The sequence below is a fragment of the Dermacentor variabilis genome, chromosome 1 (assembly GCF_050947875.1).
Source record: "Dermacentor variabilis isolate Ectoservices chromosome 1, ASM5094787v1, whole genome shotgun sequence".
NCBI lineage: Eukaryota > Metazoa > Arthropoda > Arachnida > Ixodida > Ixodidae > Dermacentor > Dermacentor variabilis.
In genome coordinates, this window is record NC_134568.1 from 248,493,348 (window position 1) to 248,514,064 (window position 20,717).

The window sequence follows — 20,717 nt, forward strand, 5'->3', positions numbered from 1 at the left end:
GGACGCTGACAGATAATACCTATCCAATTTCCATGCGAAGCTTTATTTCGCCACTATGGTGTTGCGGGTTATATTCATCATTTTCTTGTTATGGGCGGTTGTGTACAAGAAAGGTATCACAAGCACACTAAGAGTGAATAAAAAAGACAACCAGCAGCATATGATGTTTTTATCATCACTATATTTTAATCCAACACGTTGTATTTTACTGTATTACACACGCAGTCTGTCATCGTCATGGTTGCCAGAGAACCAGTCGCGACAGCGGCTCGAAATGGAAATAAAGAGTTCAGGACGTGAAATCAACAACTAAGACACGCAAAACAAAACAATAAAATATTACAGAAGAGTTTACATTCTGTTTTGCGTTCAGGGTCGAAAATTCATCATCCTGCTTTTTGTTTCTTTTTTGTTCTATGCACACACTGCACCATTCACTTCTTTTTTAAATATTTACAGTCCGTTTGCACCATTGCCTTTGAATAAGTTACAGAGGGAAGTTCATTGTGCCTCCACGCCACCTCTTGGTAACGCCATGCTTCTTTTTTCCTTTAGCAGCTCAAAATGCAGAACCTAGCACGTCACTCACAGTAACGCACAGCACTAGAATGAGAACAGAATAGAAACATCAGTGTAAAACGCCAAGTCCACGGTGGTAGCTGCTGAAACTTGGTTTTGTGCACAGAGAGCATTGACAAAATGAAGCAGCTTGGCGTAAAGTAACAACACATCCGAACTGACTGAGTACAGAACTCGAAACGACACATATGGTCTATTCCCCCGCACGAAATAGACGCCAGTTTACTTCCATCAACCCGTCGCTTCCTGCATATAGCAGCAAAGTTCGCAAATATCACCAGGCAGGCGGGAAATGCAAATGCCGCAGTCAAAAGCACAGTAGAATTTTGTCGCTCCAAGTACGTATGCGCAACGCTCGAAAACAAATGTGCAACCCCAAGTTCTAATAGTTAATAAAATGCCTTTCACTTTCTGCAGTTTCGGACGATATGACCAACACATCCTAGGTTACATTGCACGCTCCGACTGCATCCAGTAAAGTCACTCACATTGAAATAATAATTATTATAACAATGTTTTGCAGAAAAAAATCTGAACATTCCAATTGCGCGTCCTTTATCTCTCCCTATTACCCTCCGGTCCCCTATTTGCGTATACCCTAGATACCGCATATCCTTTAGAATTAAATGGGATCTCGGCCTTCCAACGCGATGCCATGGCTCAAAGTGCGCATGCCTTCTCTGAACAACTACGTATTGATTTACAAAGTGCGCCAGGGCGTAATTTTCCCCCTATTTAATTTCAGACGAAGTGTGCTATGCACACGCCTTTAGCCTATTCGGCAAACCCGGTCTTTGATGGAAATCAGTGTCACCGTGTGTTTATCTTCCATGATGTTTCTATGACCTAACAATTCCTACATTACCGCAACATAAATAAAGTAACAATATTCTTGCCGTAGCTCTCGAGGCCATCATCAGGTGAGTATTCTTTTTTCCATCAGCTCACATGAGTACCTAAACGCCTGGTCCACGTACACTTCGTAATAAAAATAAAAGGAATTACACGTTCACGGAGAAGTGAACTGTATACACCTAAATGGAACCGGTATGTCACTCATCTGAACGCGGCAAAACAAATTTGTAACCGTGTAAATCATTGCCCGATTTCATGCTCTCTCATGTTGCACGATAGCCTTTTATTAGGTAGTTAGGGCAACCTTGCATCATTCTCTACATATGACTGAAGAATATCGTCCTCGCACTTTAAGTTTTCGCATTAGTTTAGCTAGCGCATGTAGCGGGTTTCCACCGGTCACTTTCCGCTGTGGCACATCCATTAAACAGTACGAAACATACGACACCCCACACAACGCAAGCCGCAGCTATTTGCTTCTGCAGATGATCTGACTTTACACAACCACCTCAATCCGTTACCCGCGACGTTACACGTTTGCAGAACTTCCACAATGACGAGAAATGAAAAGACAACAAAATAAATATTTCTAAGTAAAAAGAGCGTTCTACTATTGTACGGAGCACTTATCACTTTGGCTTTGCGAAACATTTGATAATAGCTGCGAGATGGTGAGATGTGAACTTAAATGATCGTACATTCTTGGTGACCCTCATAAACTTCTAGGGTTTCCTGTCAATGACTCAACGTATCCCTATAGCCTGTGCCCGAATAGCCTAAGATAGCCCAGATAACGCACTGGACGTAGTAGCCTTATTGATATGTGTCAGCTTGTGCCTCATCTCGCAAATGCCAGCATAGTTTGTAAATTTACATTAAGAAGTGCGAAAGTTTGACGTCTCTCACAATTTCATTGTCCCGCGCTGGGCTGAATTCCTTGGCTCGGAAGGCCTTCAAACAAGATACCAGCGCTTTCCAGCTAAAAGCATCAGTCATTGTCCTACAATACATTGAGTGAGGCATGGACAGTGTTACAATTGCGGTGTGATGTTGGCTGCGGTGACAATTCAACCACAAACAAGCCTTCAAGCAGAAAGTATGACGATTGCTTGAACATAGAAAAAAAAAAACAGGTTTAAATTTGGAACAATCCGCATATCCGTCCACATTACCACACACAAGGGTGCTTGCTATGCTGTTTACAGTCATTTAGACAGGTGTTCATTCAATGAAACCATGTGTAGCTAGCACATAAAGTTGTTCCCGCTGATTCACATGCGCAACTATGAGCGAGAGCTGCAAAAGATATTCAGCGTAAATTCGAGAGCTAGTACAACTTCTTACGAAAAACACTCCACAAAATCATACAATCGCTGCAACCTGCTTGCGGCCTGCACAGGGTTTTCCTATTTGACTAAAAAAAATGCGGCGCAACTCGAGTGAATAGGCCACGTAGCTTCAATGAAGACAACGTTAAAGGGTTTCCTACATTAGGGACTTGAAGCCACTTCGGTCATTACAAAATACGCGAACGTCCCAAAATATCGGCGCACTGGACCTTTCTTGACGTGCTTTAACAACAACAACAACGAAAGAAGAAAAGAAAAGCCATGTCGGTCTCAACACTAGTACATAAGAGCAGCAAGAGGACGTGGGGGCGAGGCTTGTCGAGAGGGTCTCTGCGTGAACGATGCAAGATGACATCAATGTAGGGTGAGGCGGCAGCAAACAGGACACGAGATATTTTTCTCCTTCTTCGTTTCTATGTACAAGGGTGGGGAAGGGACGAAGGGGATGGAAGAGGTCCACGCACTGTATCCTCTCTTTCGCAGTTGTGAGCGAGTGCTACAAACCATTCGTCTAAAAGCAAGCTTGTCCGCGCCCGCAGAGGTGCCACGTAAACTTTGTGACATCCGGAACCTGGATCGCTGGCGGCGCTGGGATCTTTCAGTTTGTCATTGTAGCCAAGCGGTGCCCAGTGAGCGCGAAGTCACTAGTGATAACAAATAAATGCCCCATGCTTGAGTAGGAAGCTCCAGATGATGATAGTTCAGCACAAGGTCGGCGTGCTGTCGAAATTCTCGCGAGTTGCACACACGGCACAGCAGCCAGAGGAAGGGAGGTCTTCTAAGGTGCGCGCGCACGTCATTGTGACGGCACAGTCTACATGCAGTGCTACGACGCTGGGACAGCGGCACGTACACACACATACACACACACACGCACACACACACACACTACGCGGGAGAAAACACGGCGACGAAGTCCGAAGCGCTCATCCCTCGAGAGAAGCGTGTTCCTGGCGGCCCGGCGCGCGGATGACGGCGCTGCGACCGGCAGCAGTACGGAGCCGTCGCCGGGCGCTGCCTCATGAGGGGCTGGGCTGCGGCGCGCTCGCCTGGCTCGTCGACGGGCTGCTGCTGGTTGAGGCGACGGCGGCCGCGATCGCGGCGGCCGAGGAGCGCGCCGGCGCCAGCCGGCTCAGGTTGAAGGCACCCGAGGGCCCCGGCGGCGGCGGAGCGGCGGCCGGCTTCGGCAGCACCATGTCGGCGGCCGCAGAGAACGCGGCGGCACTCCGTAACCTGCTCAGCGACGCGGCCGTCGTCGAGTCCGTAAGGGGAGAGCCGGCCGACACTGGCGCCAGCCCCGCCGCTGGGGACATGATGGTGGGCACGCTGTACACAGTGGACAGGGGAAACGAGCCGCCGCCCAGGCTGCCCAACGTACTGGCGTACCACGAGCTCGTCTTGTGGTACGGTGACAGGTAGTCCAGCCGCGCCGAGCGCTGCAGCGACGCCATGCGCGCCGCCACTGCGGCAGCCGACGGCGTCCCCGGCGACAGCATGCTGTGGCTGGGGCTGCCGGACGTGGCCGTGTCCACGATAGACCATATGCGCGGCTTCGGAGCCGAAGACACGTCACTATGTCCGTTGGGCGATGCCGCGGGCGTCCGCGCCGAAGACTCGGAGTCAGACAGCGAGGCGTCCGACAAGTTGCCGCCGCCCTGCTGCAGCCCGTGGCGGGGCTCCTCCGAGGAATGCGACGTCCCGCTCGGCCGCCGCAGGTCGGTCAGGTCCGAGGACCTCGAGTCGTCGTCCACGTCCACGAGATCTGCAAAAGGCCGAGCAAACATATTCGCCACATTAATGAAAAGTTATACCAATCTTCAGGCACAGCCGCGGCTTCTTAATTATGGTCTTACCGTAGCCTGAACGGACGCACTAAATTACCGTAGCGCTTTCGTAAACTTTCAATCATTCAGTCATAGCGACTCAGTGACGCTTTAATTTGTGCAGGTCTCTAGACAAATTTGCTTTAGTGCCATAGTTATATAATGGGTGGCAGGTGTATTAAGTCGGCACTAGTGTACAAGATGATAGAGGCGAGTTAATGTAGAGCTTTCGAGGACGGCTGTGCCCTCCTCGAATGCAACATAATAAATTCTCGACAAGACCAAACTAGAGAGTTGATTGCATTTCGTACAGGATGAAGAATCGTGCAAATGCAAGCATGTTTCCATAACTATAGGGAGACCACTAACCGTCAGACTCATCGCGTGGCCTCTTGCGGTTCTCCGGCAGACCAGCTGTGCCGGCCGCGGCCGCCATCAGCTGGTGGTTCCGGCGTGCCAGTTCTTCAGCCGCCCTTGCCGCGGCCTCCGATGAAGAAGTGGAGTTGTCCTGGCGCGAAGCGGCCGCTGATCCTGGGCCGTCCTTGGAGTCGTGTCGCGCGGGCGGCGCGTCGTCTCCGTCCGCGTCGTCGTCGTCGTCGCATCGGTTCCTAGGTGACCAGGTCATCTTGTTCTCCTTTTTTAGCCGGCGCCGGGCATTCGCAAACCACGTGGACACCTGCCCAAACGAAAGCGTTTGACCCTATAGTATCAGTAAGGAGGTAGATATAATTTTGCGTCCTCGCTGCCTAGTTTACCGGATGTACGGAATGTAATGAAAAGTTAAAGCACCCATCAAAGTCGGACGTTAAGACGGTTAAACTGCGTTCTACCGTCATGCCCACCTAGAGGCGGGTGAGGAAAAGATTAACTTCTTTCGCCTCGGCGAAACAATTTCTTTTCTCCTTGTGTGCTTCTATATCCCCTTGATGGCACTATTCCTACCGGAAGTCTGTTTTGCTTCACGCGAACAGGGCTCACCATTCCTTGCAAGAAAATGTTCAAACAACCATCACGTGAAAACACCAAAGTAGATCAGCATAAATGAACATGCAATGACGGCTCGAGAGCATGCTCTTCACGTTCGGAGTTCCTGCTTCTTCAACAAAATAAACGTCTATAAACGTCTTGTCTACACTTTAGTAAAGATCCGGGAACTAGTAGATTGCTGCTCCCAATTTGTCGCAAGTTATATATATATATATATATATATATATATATATATATATATATATATATATATATATATATATATGTTTCTCTTCTTGAGTTCAGTCGCTTTATTAGCGTATCAGGAAGGCGGCAAAGTGCAGAAAGGGCATGAAAAGTTCAAGAGGACGATAAATAAAAATGACATACATTGTTGCACAGGCTGCGCTTTTCAAGTATAAGTGTTAAAGGCTACTCGTGTGCCCTTTAACAGCAGTTGTAGATTGTTAAAGAAGAAAAGAACTTCGAAGATGAGAAGAAAAGAAAGAAAAACAAAACAAAAAGACGGAAACACTTGCCCCCCTCGCTGTGCATGTTTTCTAAGCAGTGCACAGAAGAGAGGCGATACGGCGAAAACACGCTAAGGGTCGTGCAACATATATATTAGCGCAGACGCAAGCTGTTTAGCTGCGTCTTCGCTGGACCGCGATTTTTCAGAATCAAATCTAATCAAAAGTACTAAAAAAAATAGAGAGAACTGCCTATTTAGTAGCGAATTCTCTGCGAGACTAGGGGTATCGAGGGCGCACCTGCGTTAACGTCATCTTCGTGATGATGGCAAGCATAATCTTCTCGCCCTTCGTAGGGTAGGGGTTTTTTCGGTGCTCGTTTAGCCAGGCTTTGAGCGTACTCGTGGTCTCTCTGGTGGCGTTCTTGCGTCGGGCGCCGTTGAGGTCCATGCCATACCTGGAGACACAAAGGCAAAAAAGTTGTCAAACCAAGGACGCTGGGGTCCGAGCCAATAATTTTATTGCATCGCAAGCATTCACGCGCTATTCCAGCAATGCCTGCTGCGAGCACGTATAAAATGTTTTAACGCACACTGACCTGCTTACAAGGTCAGCATAAAACAATAACACACGCCGCATCCTACGATGGATTCAAGAGGTTCCACGACCTGGTGGTGTGCATCAAAAATTAAGAAATTCCTCTGACCCGAGCATTCTCTCTTTCCAATAACGCGAAGAGCTCTCCCAAATAAAAGTTTATGGAGCTACAGACTTCTAAAGAATGTTTTCATACATCGAAAGCAGGGCAAAAGAACTAAATAAATAACAACAACAATAACAACGACAAAATAAAAACGTCGAGGAAAGCGAGCGCGGAAGAAGCGAAACGCTGGCCTCCTCCCACTCGGCATAAAGAGACTAGTGTCGAGAGGCCGAAGCCACGCTGGCTGCCGCGTTGTACGGGCGTGTACGACTGCCCGCGACAGCGTTTCGATTTGCGGCGTCGTTCGGCCCGCAATTCCCACAAGGCAGCACCGTCCCGAAAGTGAAAGCAGCACAAAGGCACTCGAAAAAGCTGGCTACGACAACTCCGAAGGCCCCCGCTCTTCTTTTCTCGTGAGAAGAAGAAGAAGAAAAGGAAGTGAACGCGAAAAGATCGATACCGAACGAAACTTGGTTATATACGCGCGCTAGCTTAGTCCGCAATCCTACAAAACAATGAGGGGCTGGGAACGATCAGAGCGCCAATCGGCGAGGCATATTAATCATGATTATCCTCATTCATTAGGACGCGGGCGATTCCCATGGGTTACTTCATTCTGAGAAATGAATAGCGTTCCCCCAGGCATCGGTCGCTGCTGCCCGAAACACCGCCGTGGAGAGAGGGTTGTTCATTAGCAGCTCGGGGAAACACAGCGCGTCTACTTAATGCAGAAAAATGAATCCGCGTTCGGTCTTGGCTGCTGTTCTGCAAATTCTGAAAGGTGGTTCGCGGTCAGGATTGTAGTGTATACCACGTGCATAAGCATGTGCGACAATGCCCAGCAAACGTCTGCGTATACGAGCGTAATAGCACATGATCCTCCTAAACCATAACAGTATGACACTCTGAATACGACAATGGTGATCAGTACGGAGCTACAACACGAGGAAGTCAAAGTTTAGGCAAGCAGCGTGTACGCCTCTGTGGTGAAACAAGCAAGCACTCGACCACATTTTTATCTCTGTAACTTTGGCTAATACGACGGCGCATACACAGGGATGACGTTGCGTTAATATTGCAATAACGTGATAGTGTTTCGTTAATATTACGATGCCTTTCAACATCATAGAGCCAGTATACAGCGCATGCTGCATTTCTTAACAGCACAGGTGCTCACAAAGCTGAAGAGACGTCAGTCATATAGTTAAAGAAATCACATGCATTGCGAACACTGTTCTCCATTTTCGATCCTGCCTCATTTTCGCCCGGTTCTAAACATGCGTATCGGCTGCCACAACGAGAGGTGTGAAGCGCAGCACCCAAAATCCCGAGGTCTTTGTTTGCATTTCGTGCAGTGATATCTAAATCAACGGAACAATTTATTCGCAGCGGTATGATAAAGAGTCCGTGATCACCAGTATTGCGAATACGGGCGCGGATTATGAAAGCCGTTCATAAACAAGAATGATTCCCAAGGATAGGTGCTGGCTATTCAAGACAGCGAATGAGATAACAACGAATGTGCTAGTGAGTGGCAATGAGATATTACGAACGAGCAGCATTGTCTATCCGGTCCAAGGTTCTTACAAGGTACGCTGACTGCTCTCAAAAATATTACCTTAGTGTTAGCGTACGGTGAAATCAAACCACATACGCCTTCTCAGAATGCATAAAGTGCGCCTTTTGCTTGAAGCTGACACCGCACTGACACGGACACCTAAATCATATTACAAACGTGATCGGCCGTACGATTTTACACATGAGAAACTGTCCATTGTGCGGAGGGAGCACGCATGCATAAGGACGGGGTTTAGGAAAATTCTCGCTCTGACTTTGAGTTGGGAATGACTGTTTCGACTGGTCCTTTTCTCTTTCTTAAGAAAATATCGGGCAAGCAAGCGCACTGTTCGCCGAGAGCCATGGAGCTGCAACGCGTATATAGCTGTGCTCGCCTCCGGCAAGCCCACCGATATTTGTTGATGGCAAGCGTCCCCACTAGATCCCCCTTCCTTAGATCAAGCGGCGCACAGCGATATTAATAAGGTCAACTTACAATCATCTAGTTCAAAATTTGCATTAAATTCAGCCATTCACAGCCGAGCCAAAGTCCCTCCGTGTATTTTTTTTACAGCGACGCCCGCTAGATAAATATTGATCTACGTCAACCGAGCGAGGGTCTCGCCAAATATTAACTATTCATTTAAAAACAGCTCTACTTAATTACACAGCTGACTCACTCGACAAGCGAAGGGACGTTCGTATGCATACAGGCAAAGCAGAACTAGCTTTCTGGTAATACATATGACGGGAAAAGGTGCAACTATATATATCGCCAAGTGTAGTGACGTCCTCCGTCAGGCAAAATGACCTAACCAGCCTTTCTCTCGCCCGCCCACGTCAACAGCTCCATCCGTACCAGATTCTGTAAGGGGTCAACATATGAGCCCGGCGAGACTGAGCACGCGTCACAGTGATGAACGCTATAGAGGAGGCGTAGAGGGAGAATCCGCGAACCTTCCATGTAACCCGACACATTCTCAACAGCGCTGGGTGTTCCCGTCCTTCCTTCGTAATTTTCCTCGCAGTTTAAAGGGATGTTCTTTTTCTTTTCTTTCCCCTCCTCCGACAGACAAGAATAGAGAGCCACGGCACCAGCGCGCCTCCAATTTAGACTCGGAGAGGCTGATCAGTAACAGCCATTCTGGAAATCCGAGAGTCTCGTTGAACACGTCCCGAGGAAAGAGCGCGCCAGCTACGTCGAATCCCGAGAGACCAGGAATCCGCGCTCGAAGGGCCACCGGGTTCGAGCAGTCTCGACAGCCGGAAGCTCACAATTACCGGTGTTCTAACGTGCTTTAGTTCCATCGCGTTTCCAAGTGACAGCGTAATTTCGCCCTGCGCTGCTCGTCCAGGGTGTGTGTCGTTTTGTGTTTGCACAGCCCCTTCTAATGCTGATGGATCACAGAGGTGCGCGTGCAAGGCACCAGACAACGGATACAGCAGAGGGAAAAGGCGGCGCGGTTCGCCCTCCCTCTTGCGTCCTGCGTGCGTAAACTTTTTCAACGTCTCTGCTGTTGCCGCATGGTGTACCACATGCTGCCCTGCGTCGGACAAGCCCTTGTTACTTGAAGTAATCGACCACCTTCGCTGCATACACTATCGAGCCCATTAGGAAGTGCCGGCCGCTCTTAAGATATCCACGAATGCGTCCACGTGCACATTGGCAGCCTCTTGCACGGTCGAAATATGCTCTTGCAAAAAATACAAGAAGGGAAAGCCTTATTTTCATTGCCTGTTGTCTGTTTGCATGCTTATGGTTCCGCTTTTCATGCACTCCCATCTGTTTGAACGGCGTCGCTCCAGAACAACATTTTCGCACGAAAGGCACATGCCAAGGGTTGGCGTATTCGGGCGAGTTGCCATGCGTTTGCAGACCGCTTACAACAGGAATTGTACTTTGCGCAGTGCCACGGCGAGTTATTCGCAGCAAACAATGCATGGGAAAAAAAACCAGAGTGCAGAGCTGCCAATATTTACGGCACGCGCCTTTCTTCGCCACTTAGAGACGGACACGGCACCACGAACACGGCCCCGCGCAGCGCCCGCATAAATCACAACGGCGTCTTCCTAAAGCTGTTCATCACGACCAGGGAGGCGCCGACGCAGGCAGATGGAAGATGGCATCCTTGCCGGGATCCCTAATAAGTGTTGATAAGTAGAAGCCAGTCGAGGATCAATGGCGCCAGAGGTTACACTAATATCCCGCACACCGGTTAACGCGTAAGGATCCCTCGACGCAAGAGAAGGGCCCTTCATCGATTGCACTTAGCCGGCGGCGTGCTGCGAAGCGGACGCACCCCGGCGCAGCTTTCATTGATTTCGAGTTCCACAGATGGGAAAGCCGGGAGGAGGTGTTGATTACGCGAGAGGTGAACTTCGTCCATCTTGCCGCAGCGTCGGTGCGCCCCTCCTTCTCCCCGTGCAACGTCGCTTCCCTTTTCGTGCCGCCCGCGATTCCTCCACCTTCCAGACGGTGCGCCTCTTACATGATTGGTTCCCTGGCTGTTGTTATGGCGCGGCCTTTGTGAGATACGTGCCCTCCTGTGCGCTCAAGGGGTGGTGACTCAACGCTGCCTGGTCTCTTCTGCATCCCTCATCGCTCGCCGGCACTCCGGCTGCATCCCAGCGGCAGCACGCTTATTGCTGGTTTCGCTCGAGCGCGTGTGCGCCTTTGTTCCAGTTCGGCGCCGACGCGAGGTTCTATTGCGCTTCGGCGTCTGTGCTCTGACAAATCTGCCACTCCCTCTTTCTGTAAGCCAAGTCTTCCCGGCGCCTTCAGCAAGCCCGCCTGACACGCCTTGTCGTACCGAGAAGAGGAGAAAGGAGAGGACGTTTCATGGCCCCGTTCTCCGCGGACGTAAACGAAACTGTAAATATGCTCCGAAATGCGGGTGATCGATAGCTTACTTGGTACCATGGTTTTGATGAATCTCAAGTTTCATTCATGTTGCCGATTGCGTGCGGAACTGTGGTGTCACAACACGTACATCTCCGTTCACGCAAACGAAGCGATGTTCTGTTCCTAATACTGCTACATATGCTTAGCTAAGCCACCCGGAATCCTATGCCACTATAGTGAAGACGGGCTTGCAGCTGCTACAAGTCGTGCCTTAGTATTATACTATTTTCTCTCTCCCTATCTCTGCAACGCGCGTTCATAACTGCTGAAATAACAAAGTCGTTAGAGGTCCGAGCTCGAACACGTCCCCCTGACAAGCAGGCCCTCGGTGATCCGATTGGCCGATTTGGTAATGATCCATTTCCCTTTCAATTCTTTTCTTATCGTCCGATGCTTTGAGTGGCTGAGTTCAGCAATAACGTCAGTGCGGCGGTGTCCCTTGAAGATGGCCTCAAAAGAAAAAAGAAGAAAGAGAGAGAGAGAGCGAGCGAGCGAGTGAGAAATGAAACACAATACGGCGTTGTACTCCTGGCGTGGGGTCGAATTTAAGCCACGTGAAGTGGGTCTTTCATTGGGACGCGCCCCACGAGATCTCGCGAACGTTTGCTGCCACTTGTGTCGACAAGGAAATATCTTGAACGCGCATACTTATCCCTCACGGACAAGACTTATACTCGAGAGACAGCGACAGAAGGCCGGAGCTCCGGCTACGCAGCTACAAGTGGCGCAAGGGTCATTCGTTGCCCGTATACAAGGCACCCAAAAGGAAGCGGTCTTTTCCGCGAGGCTATAAGATGACTTGAGGACTGCTTTCGCTGGGCGTTTCAAAGCTCCTCATCGCTTTAACCTTAGCTAGTATCACCGACGTCGTAGGGGAACGTTCGCGCTTGTTGTATGCATCGTTCTAGAGACAGTCCCTTCAAGGAAGCGGCATATATGCAGTTTGCCATAACAGTAAGGGCCGCCAATATAATCGACGAAATACGAAAGAGGCGAAATGTTTTCAAGCATCAAGAAAAATGTGCTAGCGATAGAGATACTATTCTCATTTTACGAACCGGGGGCGGGCACTGAGTTCACTGCGCATTGGTGCTCCGAAGCCTCTTCGGATATCTACACAGAATCATCCGAGAATTTCGTTGCGTCCTTATAAAATCCGCGCGCAAGCACCCCGGAGTAGGAGCAATTTTGAATTAGTATTTTCGCGTTGATATCCGCTCGTTAGCCGGCGTGGCTTCTAGCTATACAGCCATTATAGACATATTGGCAACGAATACTGGAGGTTTCTGAAGAAAAGTTGCTATTAGCTACGTACCGAATAAAAGACCTCTGAAGAAAAGTTACGTACTATAGTTACGTACTGAATCACGTACCCTATATCACCGCGACCATAATTACGGCGGCGCTGGTGAATTTGAGCTGCAGGCTAAACGGAAACGTAACGGTGTGCCGCCGCGAGTGACGGTCCACCGGAGGAGAGTTTAATGCATGCGATATCGTTTGCCGCCTGCACGGTCAGCAGCTCCCGAGCCGGTGCGGGCGGGTAAGTGCGTCGGGTCCGCGGCGCGCACGCAGCCTCGCCGAAGCAGGCGCCACCGCCGAGGCGCGCAGCGCTTGCGTGATTCGGGCGTATCAATGCGTGTGCCTGTGTACAATGTGGGCGCTACATTTCGTGCTTTCAGTAGCCGGCCAGCCAAGCCGCGAACCCACAGGCTGTTTGACGTATGAACATGTATTTCCTTTCAGGCCAATTTGGGAGAAGGGGAGGCCAAGGTGGGGCGCAATGTTTGCCGCATTTTCCTCCTTCGGGACGGGTGCCCGCCTGCTTTGTTATTTTCTTTTTGCGGATACACTTTATTTTAACTGAGCCAACGATACCCCGTAATTTTCCAAGCTGTGAACTCAACTGGAAACCGGACGACCAAGAGGCACGCGAAATTCGTGTTTGTCATTAGGAAAAAGCCAAGCAAGAAACGAACAAGTAAATATAGGTAAAAAAAAGGAACCCCCTTCCCCTCCTTCCCCTCCTTCTAAGCTCCCCGAACAGGCGCTAGCTGCCTCCAGCTCCGACCGTCACACCTCTACACGAGTGGCACAAATGCAGCGTGCCGACTTGCGTCGTTGCGTTTCGTGAAGTTGAATGCCGTTCAGCGTGCGCGCACGTCTGCCTACACATGCGTCACTTCCTCGTGCAGCCCCGGACCGGTTTCATGCAAACGGCGCGAAGAGGCAAGGACGACACGCTCCCGGAGAAACAGAGGGCCCGGCACAATGAAAGCAGCCGTTGGTGCGCAGGGAAAGGCGCTGCCAGATTTCGCGCTTTTTTCTGCTGAGTTCCCGTGGGCCAGCTTCGGGGTGAAGCCGTTGGAGGATGCAGTAGAAGTGGCGAAGAATCCACGGTATGCTGGAGAATGACTGCCTTCGCCGGCTAGAGAAAGCAGCTCCGTCGAACTAAAGAATGTCTGTCGACTATTCATGCTTTCTTACTTTCCTTGTCGTCGTGTCTTTTTTTTTTTTTTTCTTGAGCCTTCTCGTCAACGAAGAATGTTGCGCAAGAATGAACGACAACGTTCTTTCACGTCACTAGATATCGGAGCGCTGAGACACGCTGCCTTCAATAAGTATTTTGATCTGCTCAACTCTCCTATCCCCTACCTCGCATTCCCCTGCAGTCCACGGTAGTCAACCTGGCTCAGCCTAGATAACTCCCTTGCATTTCCTCCTTTATCACTTGTCTCTCGCTCCTCTCTCTGTGATTTTCGATCAAAAGTTGACCGCATTCGGCTCATTTCTTACAACCTGGCGTGCAGAAAAAGAGAAAAGAAAGCTGTTTGTGATTGACTTATCGCGGACAGCATTTTTCCAACATAATCCTCATGCTAATACACTGCAGTTGCGTTTACCACCAAAGTGGCACACTTCTGATGATTATTTTGTTTGGCACACTTGCGTCTAATTCCAAGGAGCCTAGCCTCCATTCTATTCATTAATATACATATGCGCGAGCTCAACTACACACTATATACACGGAGTTGTTCAGACTACAGCGGTAGAAGTACACTATGTTCTGCGAATTGCAGAAAACGCGCAGTTATACGAATGGTGCACGCAGAGCAGCAACATTTTTCACGTCGTTCATGTCTCATGTATAAAACAACGAAAGCTATATATGCACCATCGTGTGCTTTCCCGATGAGGTCGTGCGTGCGAAAAAATGCACCGAACACCCAGACGCTTGTGCGTGCACTGGAACTTGACAGTTAACGGCGTAACTAATGAGCATATTTGAAGCACTGCGTTATGTGATGTCATTTGATAAGTACTTACCCATTCGCGAACGGGTAGCCGGCGATGGCAGCCGAGTCGTACGGATAGTACATGGACGCAGCGTACGGGAGGTTCCGCCATGCTTCGAGGTTCTCCTTCAGGTCGAAGCCATTTGCCTGCGAGAAATTAGCCATTTTCCTATATGTTATGAATCCATTTCCTGCCGCTGTGCAGCGGAAGACCGTCACTTAAGCATACCGGTATTTCAGCGTGCGATATGTGCAGTTCATTCTCAACTGATTATCGGTGCATGTTATAGTATATAACTAGATGTAACATTATAGTCGGTATGATGCGCGCTGAAAGTGTTCTCTCAACTGTTCGTTTTGCATTGAACGAACAAAAACTTGCTCATGCGAAGCATGCATCCGTTGTCACTCAGTGCGCTTTTAAAAGGAGCGATGCCAGAGAACTAACAAGCTGGGCTCGCATCACGGCCTATGGAGTCTCGAGCGCCAAAGGGTTCTCTCATCGACATCAATCAGCTCACTAATGACCATGCCACTTTTACTTTCTCATAAGGCCAGCGCCGAGGAGCTCTGCCAATGTTCACTCACTCGCTCACTCAGGTGAGAACGCCCAAGGCCTCTCCTTTGCCTCAGTTAGCGTTTCCTTATGACGAGAGGCATCCTTGGAGCCGGATCGGTGTGCGTTTACCATTTTCGGCGCTGGCGACTTGCCACCTTGCAGCCTCTCTCCTTCTCTACACTTGAAGCGAACTTTGTCAAACTACCGGCATCAAACAACCGCATTATAAGTGCGTCTAAAGGACAACGTTCGTTGTTACGAATGATGCTAATCAGTTCTTGTATCGACATGCGGCGGCCAAATTGAGCGCGGGGCCGATTTTAAAGACTTCCTTTTACTGCACTGGGAAGGTGACGTCATTGCCTTTGGCAAAGGAAGAAAATCTCTCGTGGAAACTGAAAATTTGACTGATCAAGGTGATTTTCTGGCCAAATTCTTAGTATGTTACAATATTTTCCATTTCATTTTATATTTTTACAAATGTTTCGCTTGTTCTTAATAGACAGGACTTAATGTCTCTGTCCAATCTAATACGACGAGCCTTGGCCTATCCCCCCATTCTGGTATGCGCCCAATTTTAGAGGGAAACCAAACCAAACCGAATGACCGAGTGCGCTGACAGACAACATGGCACAGCATCAGACGACTTTAAACAAACCATGCCGTTCATCAGCTTCAAGTATTTCCCACCCTTTCTAACGAGTGTGCTGTCCCGAAAAATTCAAAGCAAAGCATATTTTATTGTAGTAAAACTTTCTCCGAAAAGTTCACGGATGTATTCCAACGCAGCGCGGAGCATTCTAGACGCTCCTGGTAGCCTATAGCCGCCAGACATTGTTCGAGCCTGGGGGAAATAAGTGCTGAAAAAGACATTCGCCTCCTGCTAGGCGTCTGTGTGCGAACAGCAGTGTGGTGGTCCATTCCTTTTCTTTCTTCACGCCGCCTCCCTGCTGGTCGGCGCTGCCCGCTCCCTCATTGGCATTCCGAAAGTGCATCCAGGGACCGGACAAATGAGCAACAAGGCTTCCGTTCGAAGAGCCCAGCAAGCAAGAAAAGGAGGGAAAGGCCCGCAGTGGCGGCGCTGCATAACAGCCACAGAGCAAAGGCGACAGACCGCGTGCCTGCAGCCGCGGGCAACAGAGAAAAGAGGCTCCTTGCGCATACAAATCAGGATTGAAAGTTTAATTCGCAAAGAAACTAACACACTGCTCCTGCGAGAAATTTCACCACTCGGAAAGCCGCGTGCGCTGTACTCAAGCGCGGAGTGAGAGAAAGAAAGAAAAATATTAATTACATAAAGTACACGTTGTCTGAGAGAGGGAAAGTCGTCAAGAAAGTTCAGTAATGCCGAGTGAACATTACTAAGCAACCGCGTAACTTGGCCGGTCCACGCGTTTCTTGTCGTCGCACGGCGTGCTCTGGAGATTTCATTAATCAGATGAGTTTGCCACCGAGGAACCCTCTATACGTTTGCTGTGCCCCAAGAGATTTCGAAAGCGTTTACAATTGTGAGATGGGAGTCCCGAACTACAAGTCACAAATACAGAAACCGCGACGACATCTTGTCAATTTCGTTGCACAGCCCTTCACCCAAATGCTACCTTTTTGTAAACGGGATCGCAAAACGCTCGCGCAGCTTTCGCTCTCAGCAGGCTGCGTACTGAATTATTGGATGGCACATAGTTCACTTGCGACACGGGCACGAGTGAAGCTGGTAGTAGTATAGCATAGCGAAATGCGTGCAGAATTATCTTAACGCGTTAACAATGTGCCTCCTTACTGTGGATAACCTCAATAATCTCTGAGTGCGCTTCGCGACTCCATAAGAGCGCCAAAGTCCACTGCACTCTGGTGCCTAAAATAATTGCCGTTCAGTTGAGAGCAAGAAAAGCAATCCGTTCAGAAGCGGCGGCTTTTTGTCTTCCCGACTTCAAAGGCAACAGCTTTCCGTGACCAGTGATAGTCCACGTGTGATGTTGGTAATAAAACCTAGGAGGTCAACAACGCTGGGTTTCTTGACAATTTATCAGACCCCTTTCGGAGTACATCGTTCACCGAGTTGTACGCATATCACACGGTCCTTCTTTTTTGATAACGGTCCTCATTCTCAGAACCAACCACCTTCCCGTAAACGCCGGTGTAGGATTACGAGAATGCCTGTGCTGACGCACGTGTCGCGACCCTCATCACGGGTCAATTCGCTTCAGGAGCGCCCACTGCCGGCTCTCGTTAACAGTTCACTCTCGAGGCAAGTCGTTCCTATAATGAAAAGCAGTATGCTGAGGCACTGCGGGCAAGTGGCCACAACTTTGCCCCCCCTCCCCTCCCCCCCCAGTTGCAGATTAGGCAAGAATCACTATGGGAGTGCTTTAATCTTCGCCAGTGCTGACATGCCGATGCCGACATTTGACCTTCCCAAGAACGACACCTTGCTTCTGCGGCGTACTGTACTATACCTCGTCGAGCACACGCGTGGTAACCTTCGGGAAGTGCGACTCTGGAGGGCGACGACGCCTGCGCCGGCGAGGCAGACCGAGCGGCCGCTTTCTGGCGCGCCGCTGGGCCATGGCGTCCGGCGCGGCCATTGTTCGGAGCGGCCATTCTGCCCGGCCGCTTTCTCGCCAGCGTGTCGCCTCCTCCGAGGAGTAGTCGACGCTGAGAGAAAACATGTCGCGCACACGCAACGGGTCGATTGGGCGCCTTCGTAGAGGGGCGATTAAAATCACAGTTCGCGGACTGCGCACAAAGAAAGGCCTTCCAGGCGGAATCGCCGATCAGCGACGCGCTGCCGCCGCGTGCAGCCGCCCTTGCGTGAACAGGCGCCATATGCCTCCAACCGCGCCGCGTGCACGAGCCTCCCAAGGCTCCCCGCAAAAGGCTTGTTCGCCGATAGCCGGCGCACCGCTTACATTTCCCGAATGCAAAAATGGCTTCCTATGGCGTGGCGACTGTATAGCATACATGCGTATACGATGGCCGCTGCGGACACAGCAGCATGCAATATACGCTCAGCGTCAGGCTTGGGGCCTACAAACCTAACCTCCCTTCGGCGCCTTTCCCCCGATCTTTTCATTTTTCTTTTATTTTTTCGTTCACGTATGTTTCTATTCAGAAGAGGTTTGGCTTCCTGCGGCGTCCATCGCCTTCCAGCCATTCCGCGAACCGGTCACTTCCGATTAGTGCTGTCTGGCACGTTGGGCTCGCATTTCAGCATAAACAAGAAGAGCGAGTAAGAGGGCCGAAAGTAACAAGCGCGGCTCAAAGCAGCAAAAAAACCACGCACACGCTGTCCGCACGCATACGTGATTATTGGCTGCTCGCTTTTATTGCCCGACTGCGCGCAGTCGAAACCACTTTGTGGACCTCTCCGCGTATTGCAGACCAGCTGAACAGGCGTGTGACGGTGTTAGCATGCGTACGGCTCGTTAAAGCGGGCGCGATAAAATGCAAATACCAGTTTGTAGCCAGCTGCAACACTGCGTATAGTTGGTTAATGGTAGCCACCAGGTCGGCGAGAGGAAGAGCGCTACCACACGATGAGCAGCATTTTTGTTTTTGTTTTTAGTTATTTGAGCGACGTCTAGTAACATAGCTGAGAGCGGAGACGGTTGCTGCATACCAACTACAAGCTTCCTCTCCAGATCGAGCAGCTCAACGGAGAACGAAACCGATTTAGGCCCTCTGTGAAAGGCTTATAGTAGTTTCGACAATGCCCACTTCTGTAGAAATGCGAGATTGCTGCAAGCGAGCGCTTTCTGAAGCGACCCAACTATTTGTAATTCCCCCTCTGCTCCCACGTTTCCCCCTCTCGCGAGTATGTGCCAAGAAGGAGTAAAGTCCAACCCGGTGTATAGCGGCGCCGCTCCTGACGCCCACTTTAAAAGACTCCTCGCGCATGGCGTGCGATGCCCGATTCTGGCAGCTGCGCCAACTCCAGCCGAGAGTGTAGGCCAAGCGAGCGTCAGAATATCTTATCTGCATTGAACGACATCTTCATTACAATCGCGCGAACAGGGGCGCTGAGCGTGCCGACGCGCGGAGAAAACAAGCAAACCAGTGGGTAAGTGATCTATTCCGAATGTAGGCCAGATAGTCCACAATCAGGCGCCCCAAAGGGCTCCATAAGTCTTTTTTTCATCCAGAGCGCGCCATAAAGCATAAATCTCCCGCTATCGGATTCGCTACCGCGTTTTGGGCGCGTATGTGCCCCGGAGAGGCAGTGTGCGCGCCGACCGCGCCGTCCGTCTCCTCGGGCTCCTCCCGGCCACAGCCCTTTCTCGCGCTTGCGGCGGCCCCTCTGCCGCCCGGAGTTGCTGTGTCATCACGTGCTCGTCAAAGCAAACGCCAAGAAAACGGTCGCTGCAGTAAAACAAATGAGCGCCGGTGCTGGCGACGGCCGCCGAGGCCGCTTTGTACATACCTGGCCATCCGTCCTCTTTGGTTCTTCGAGCGGTGGGAAGGAGAGCCGATGGGCCGATAGTCTCTCTCAAACTTCTCTGCCGAGTATCGCAGCTCTTATCAGGCGCGTTTCTCCGCGCGAGCCCATAGCCAAAGAGCCTCCCCCTGGGCAGTGTGGAAACAAGCGGTCGCCGGGACCCGCGAGAGCTGGTCCGGTCTTTTCGGCGCGCCTATCGGGGCTCCGCATCGGCTACCCAGCTCTCGCTCCGTCTCTTCGCAGGCCATAACAAGACGCACTGCCATTGGCGCATTCCGATCACGTGACCAACCTGGCGACAGGAATACTGGCGGCTGCATTGTTTTATAGCGTCTGCGAGGTGATTTACGAGCGTTCACTCCATCTGGACGCTGCTTCTCCTTCCTGTTGCTCTTGGCATCGAGACTCCTCCCCACTCGTTTTACGTCTTTTCGCGTGTCGCAGTTATGATTTCACTTACGAACGTTGCAAGACCAGGCCCACTTTACGCACCAGAGGTAAAAGCCACCAGGTTAAAATCGCTCTCTGCCATCTTCGACACTGCGCCTACCGGTCGCTCTTTCGCTCGAGCAGCCTTGGGAGGATGCGTAAAGCCGCATAATTGAAAGCAGGCACGAGCTTACACTCAAGCCACTACTCTTAAATAGAAGCTACTCACAAAAACAAAAATTGTTATTCAGTGCTCCCAGTGCGACGACGCGATAATGGGCTGTATTTATGTATTTGTACAATTAAAAAAAAATAGTAAAGTTAGGCAGCTCACTTAGTAAACACGGACACAAAAAAATTTAATACATTCACGAAGCGCTGATTTTCCCCCCTTCAATGATAAGCCTTGCAAGTAAAAGAAAGGCCATCCTGTGTTGTTAGTGGTGGTTTGTTTGTTTTCACTGCTAAGATGCATCGAACAAGAAGAATCTACGAAGACGCGACAGGGCGTATATGGGCTATACGGCTGATTAAGACGTCCGACATTTTATTTCTTGCGCGGCGTTTCACAGTCGTATTTGTTACTTTTTTTCTAGTACGTTATAGTAAATGTGGTTATTCCAATGTATCCTGTATTACATCAAAGTTATTCGTTATTGCTTTGTCCGTATATACGTCACATAAAGCAGCTTGACAGCAAATGAGAACGTCGCACGGCGTTCACTGGAGCTGAAAGTATGCCCGGGGACGGTGCCAAGTATACGCCTTTTAAACTTGCGCAAATCACTTGACAT

The 20,717-nt window shown here is 50.2% G+C and overlaps 1 protein-coding gene across 1 annotated transcript in view; it reads right to left on the reverse strand.

Annotated features, from left to right (window-relative positions):
* Window positions 1-161: 161 nt before the first annotated feature.
* mirr (iroquois-class homeodomain protein mirror) overlaps window positions 162-20,717 on the reverse strand; it is a 120,588-nt gene continuing 100,032 nt past the window's right edge. Inside the window, exons 4-7 of the mRNA XM_075672861.1 lie at window positions 14,532-14,647; window positions 6,343-6,499; window positions 4,976-5,282; window positions 162-4,545 (exon numbers count right to left, since the gene is read on the reverse strand). Coding sequence (XP_075528976.1) covers window positions 3,803-4,545; window positions 4,976-5,282; window positions 6,343-6,499; window positions 14,532-14,647 — 1,323 coding nt within the window. The 3' untranslated portion in view covers window positions 162-3,802. The remainder of the gene's footprint in view (window positions 4,546-4,975; window positions 5,283-6,342; window positions 6,500-14,531; window positions 14,648-20,717) is intronic.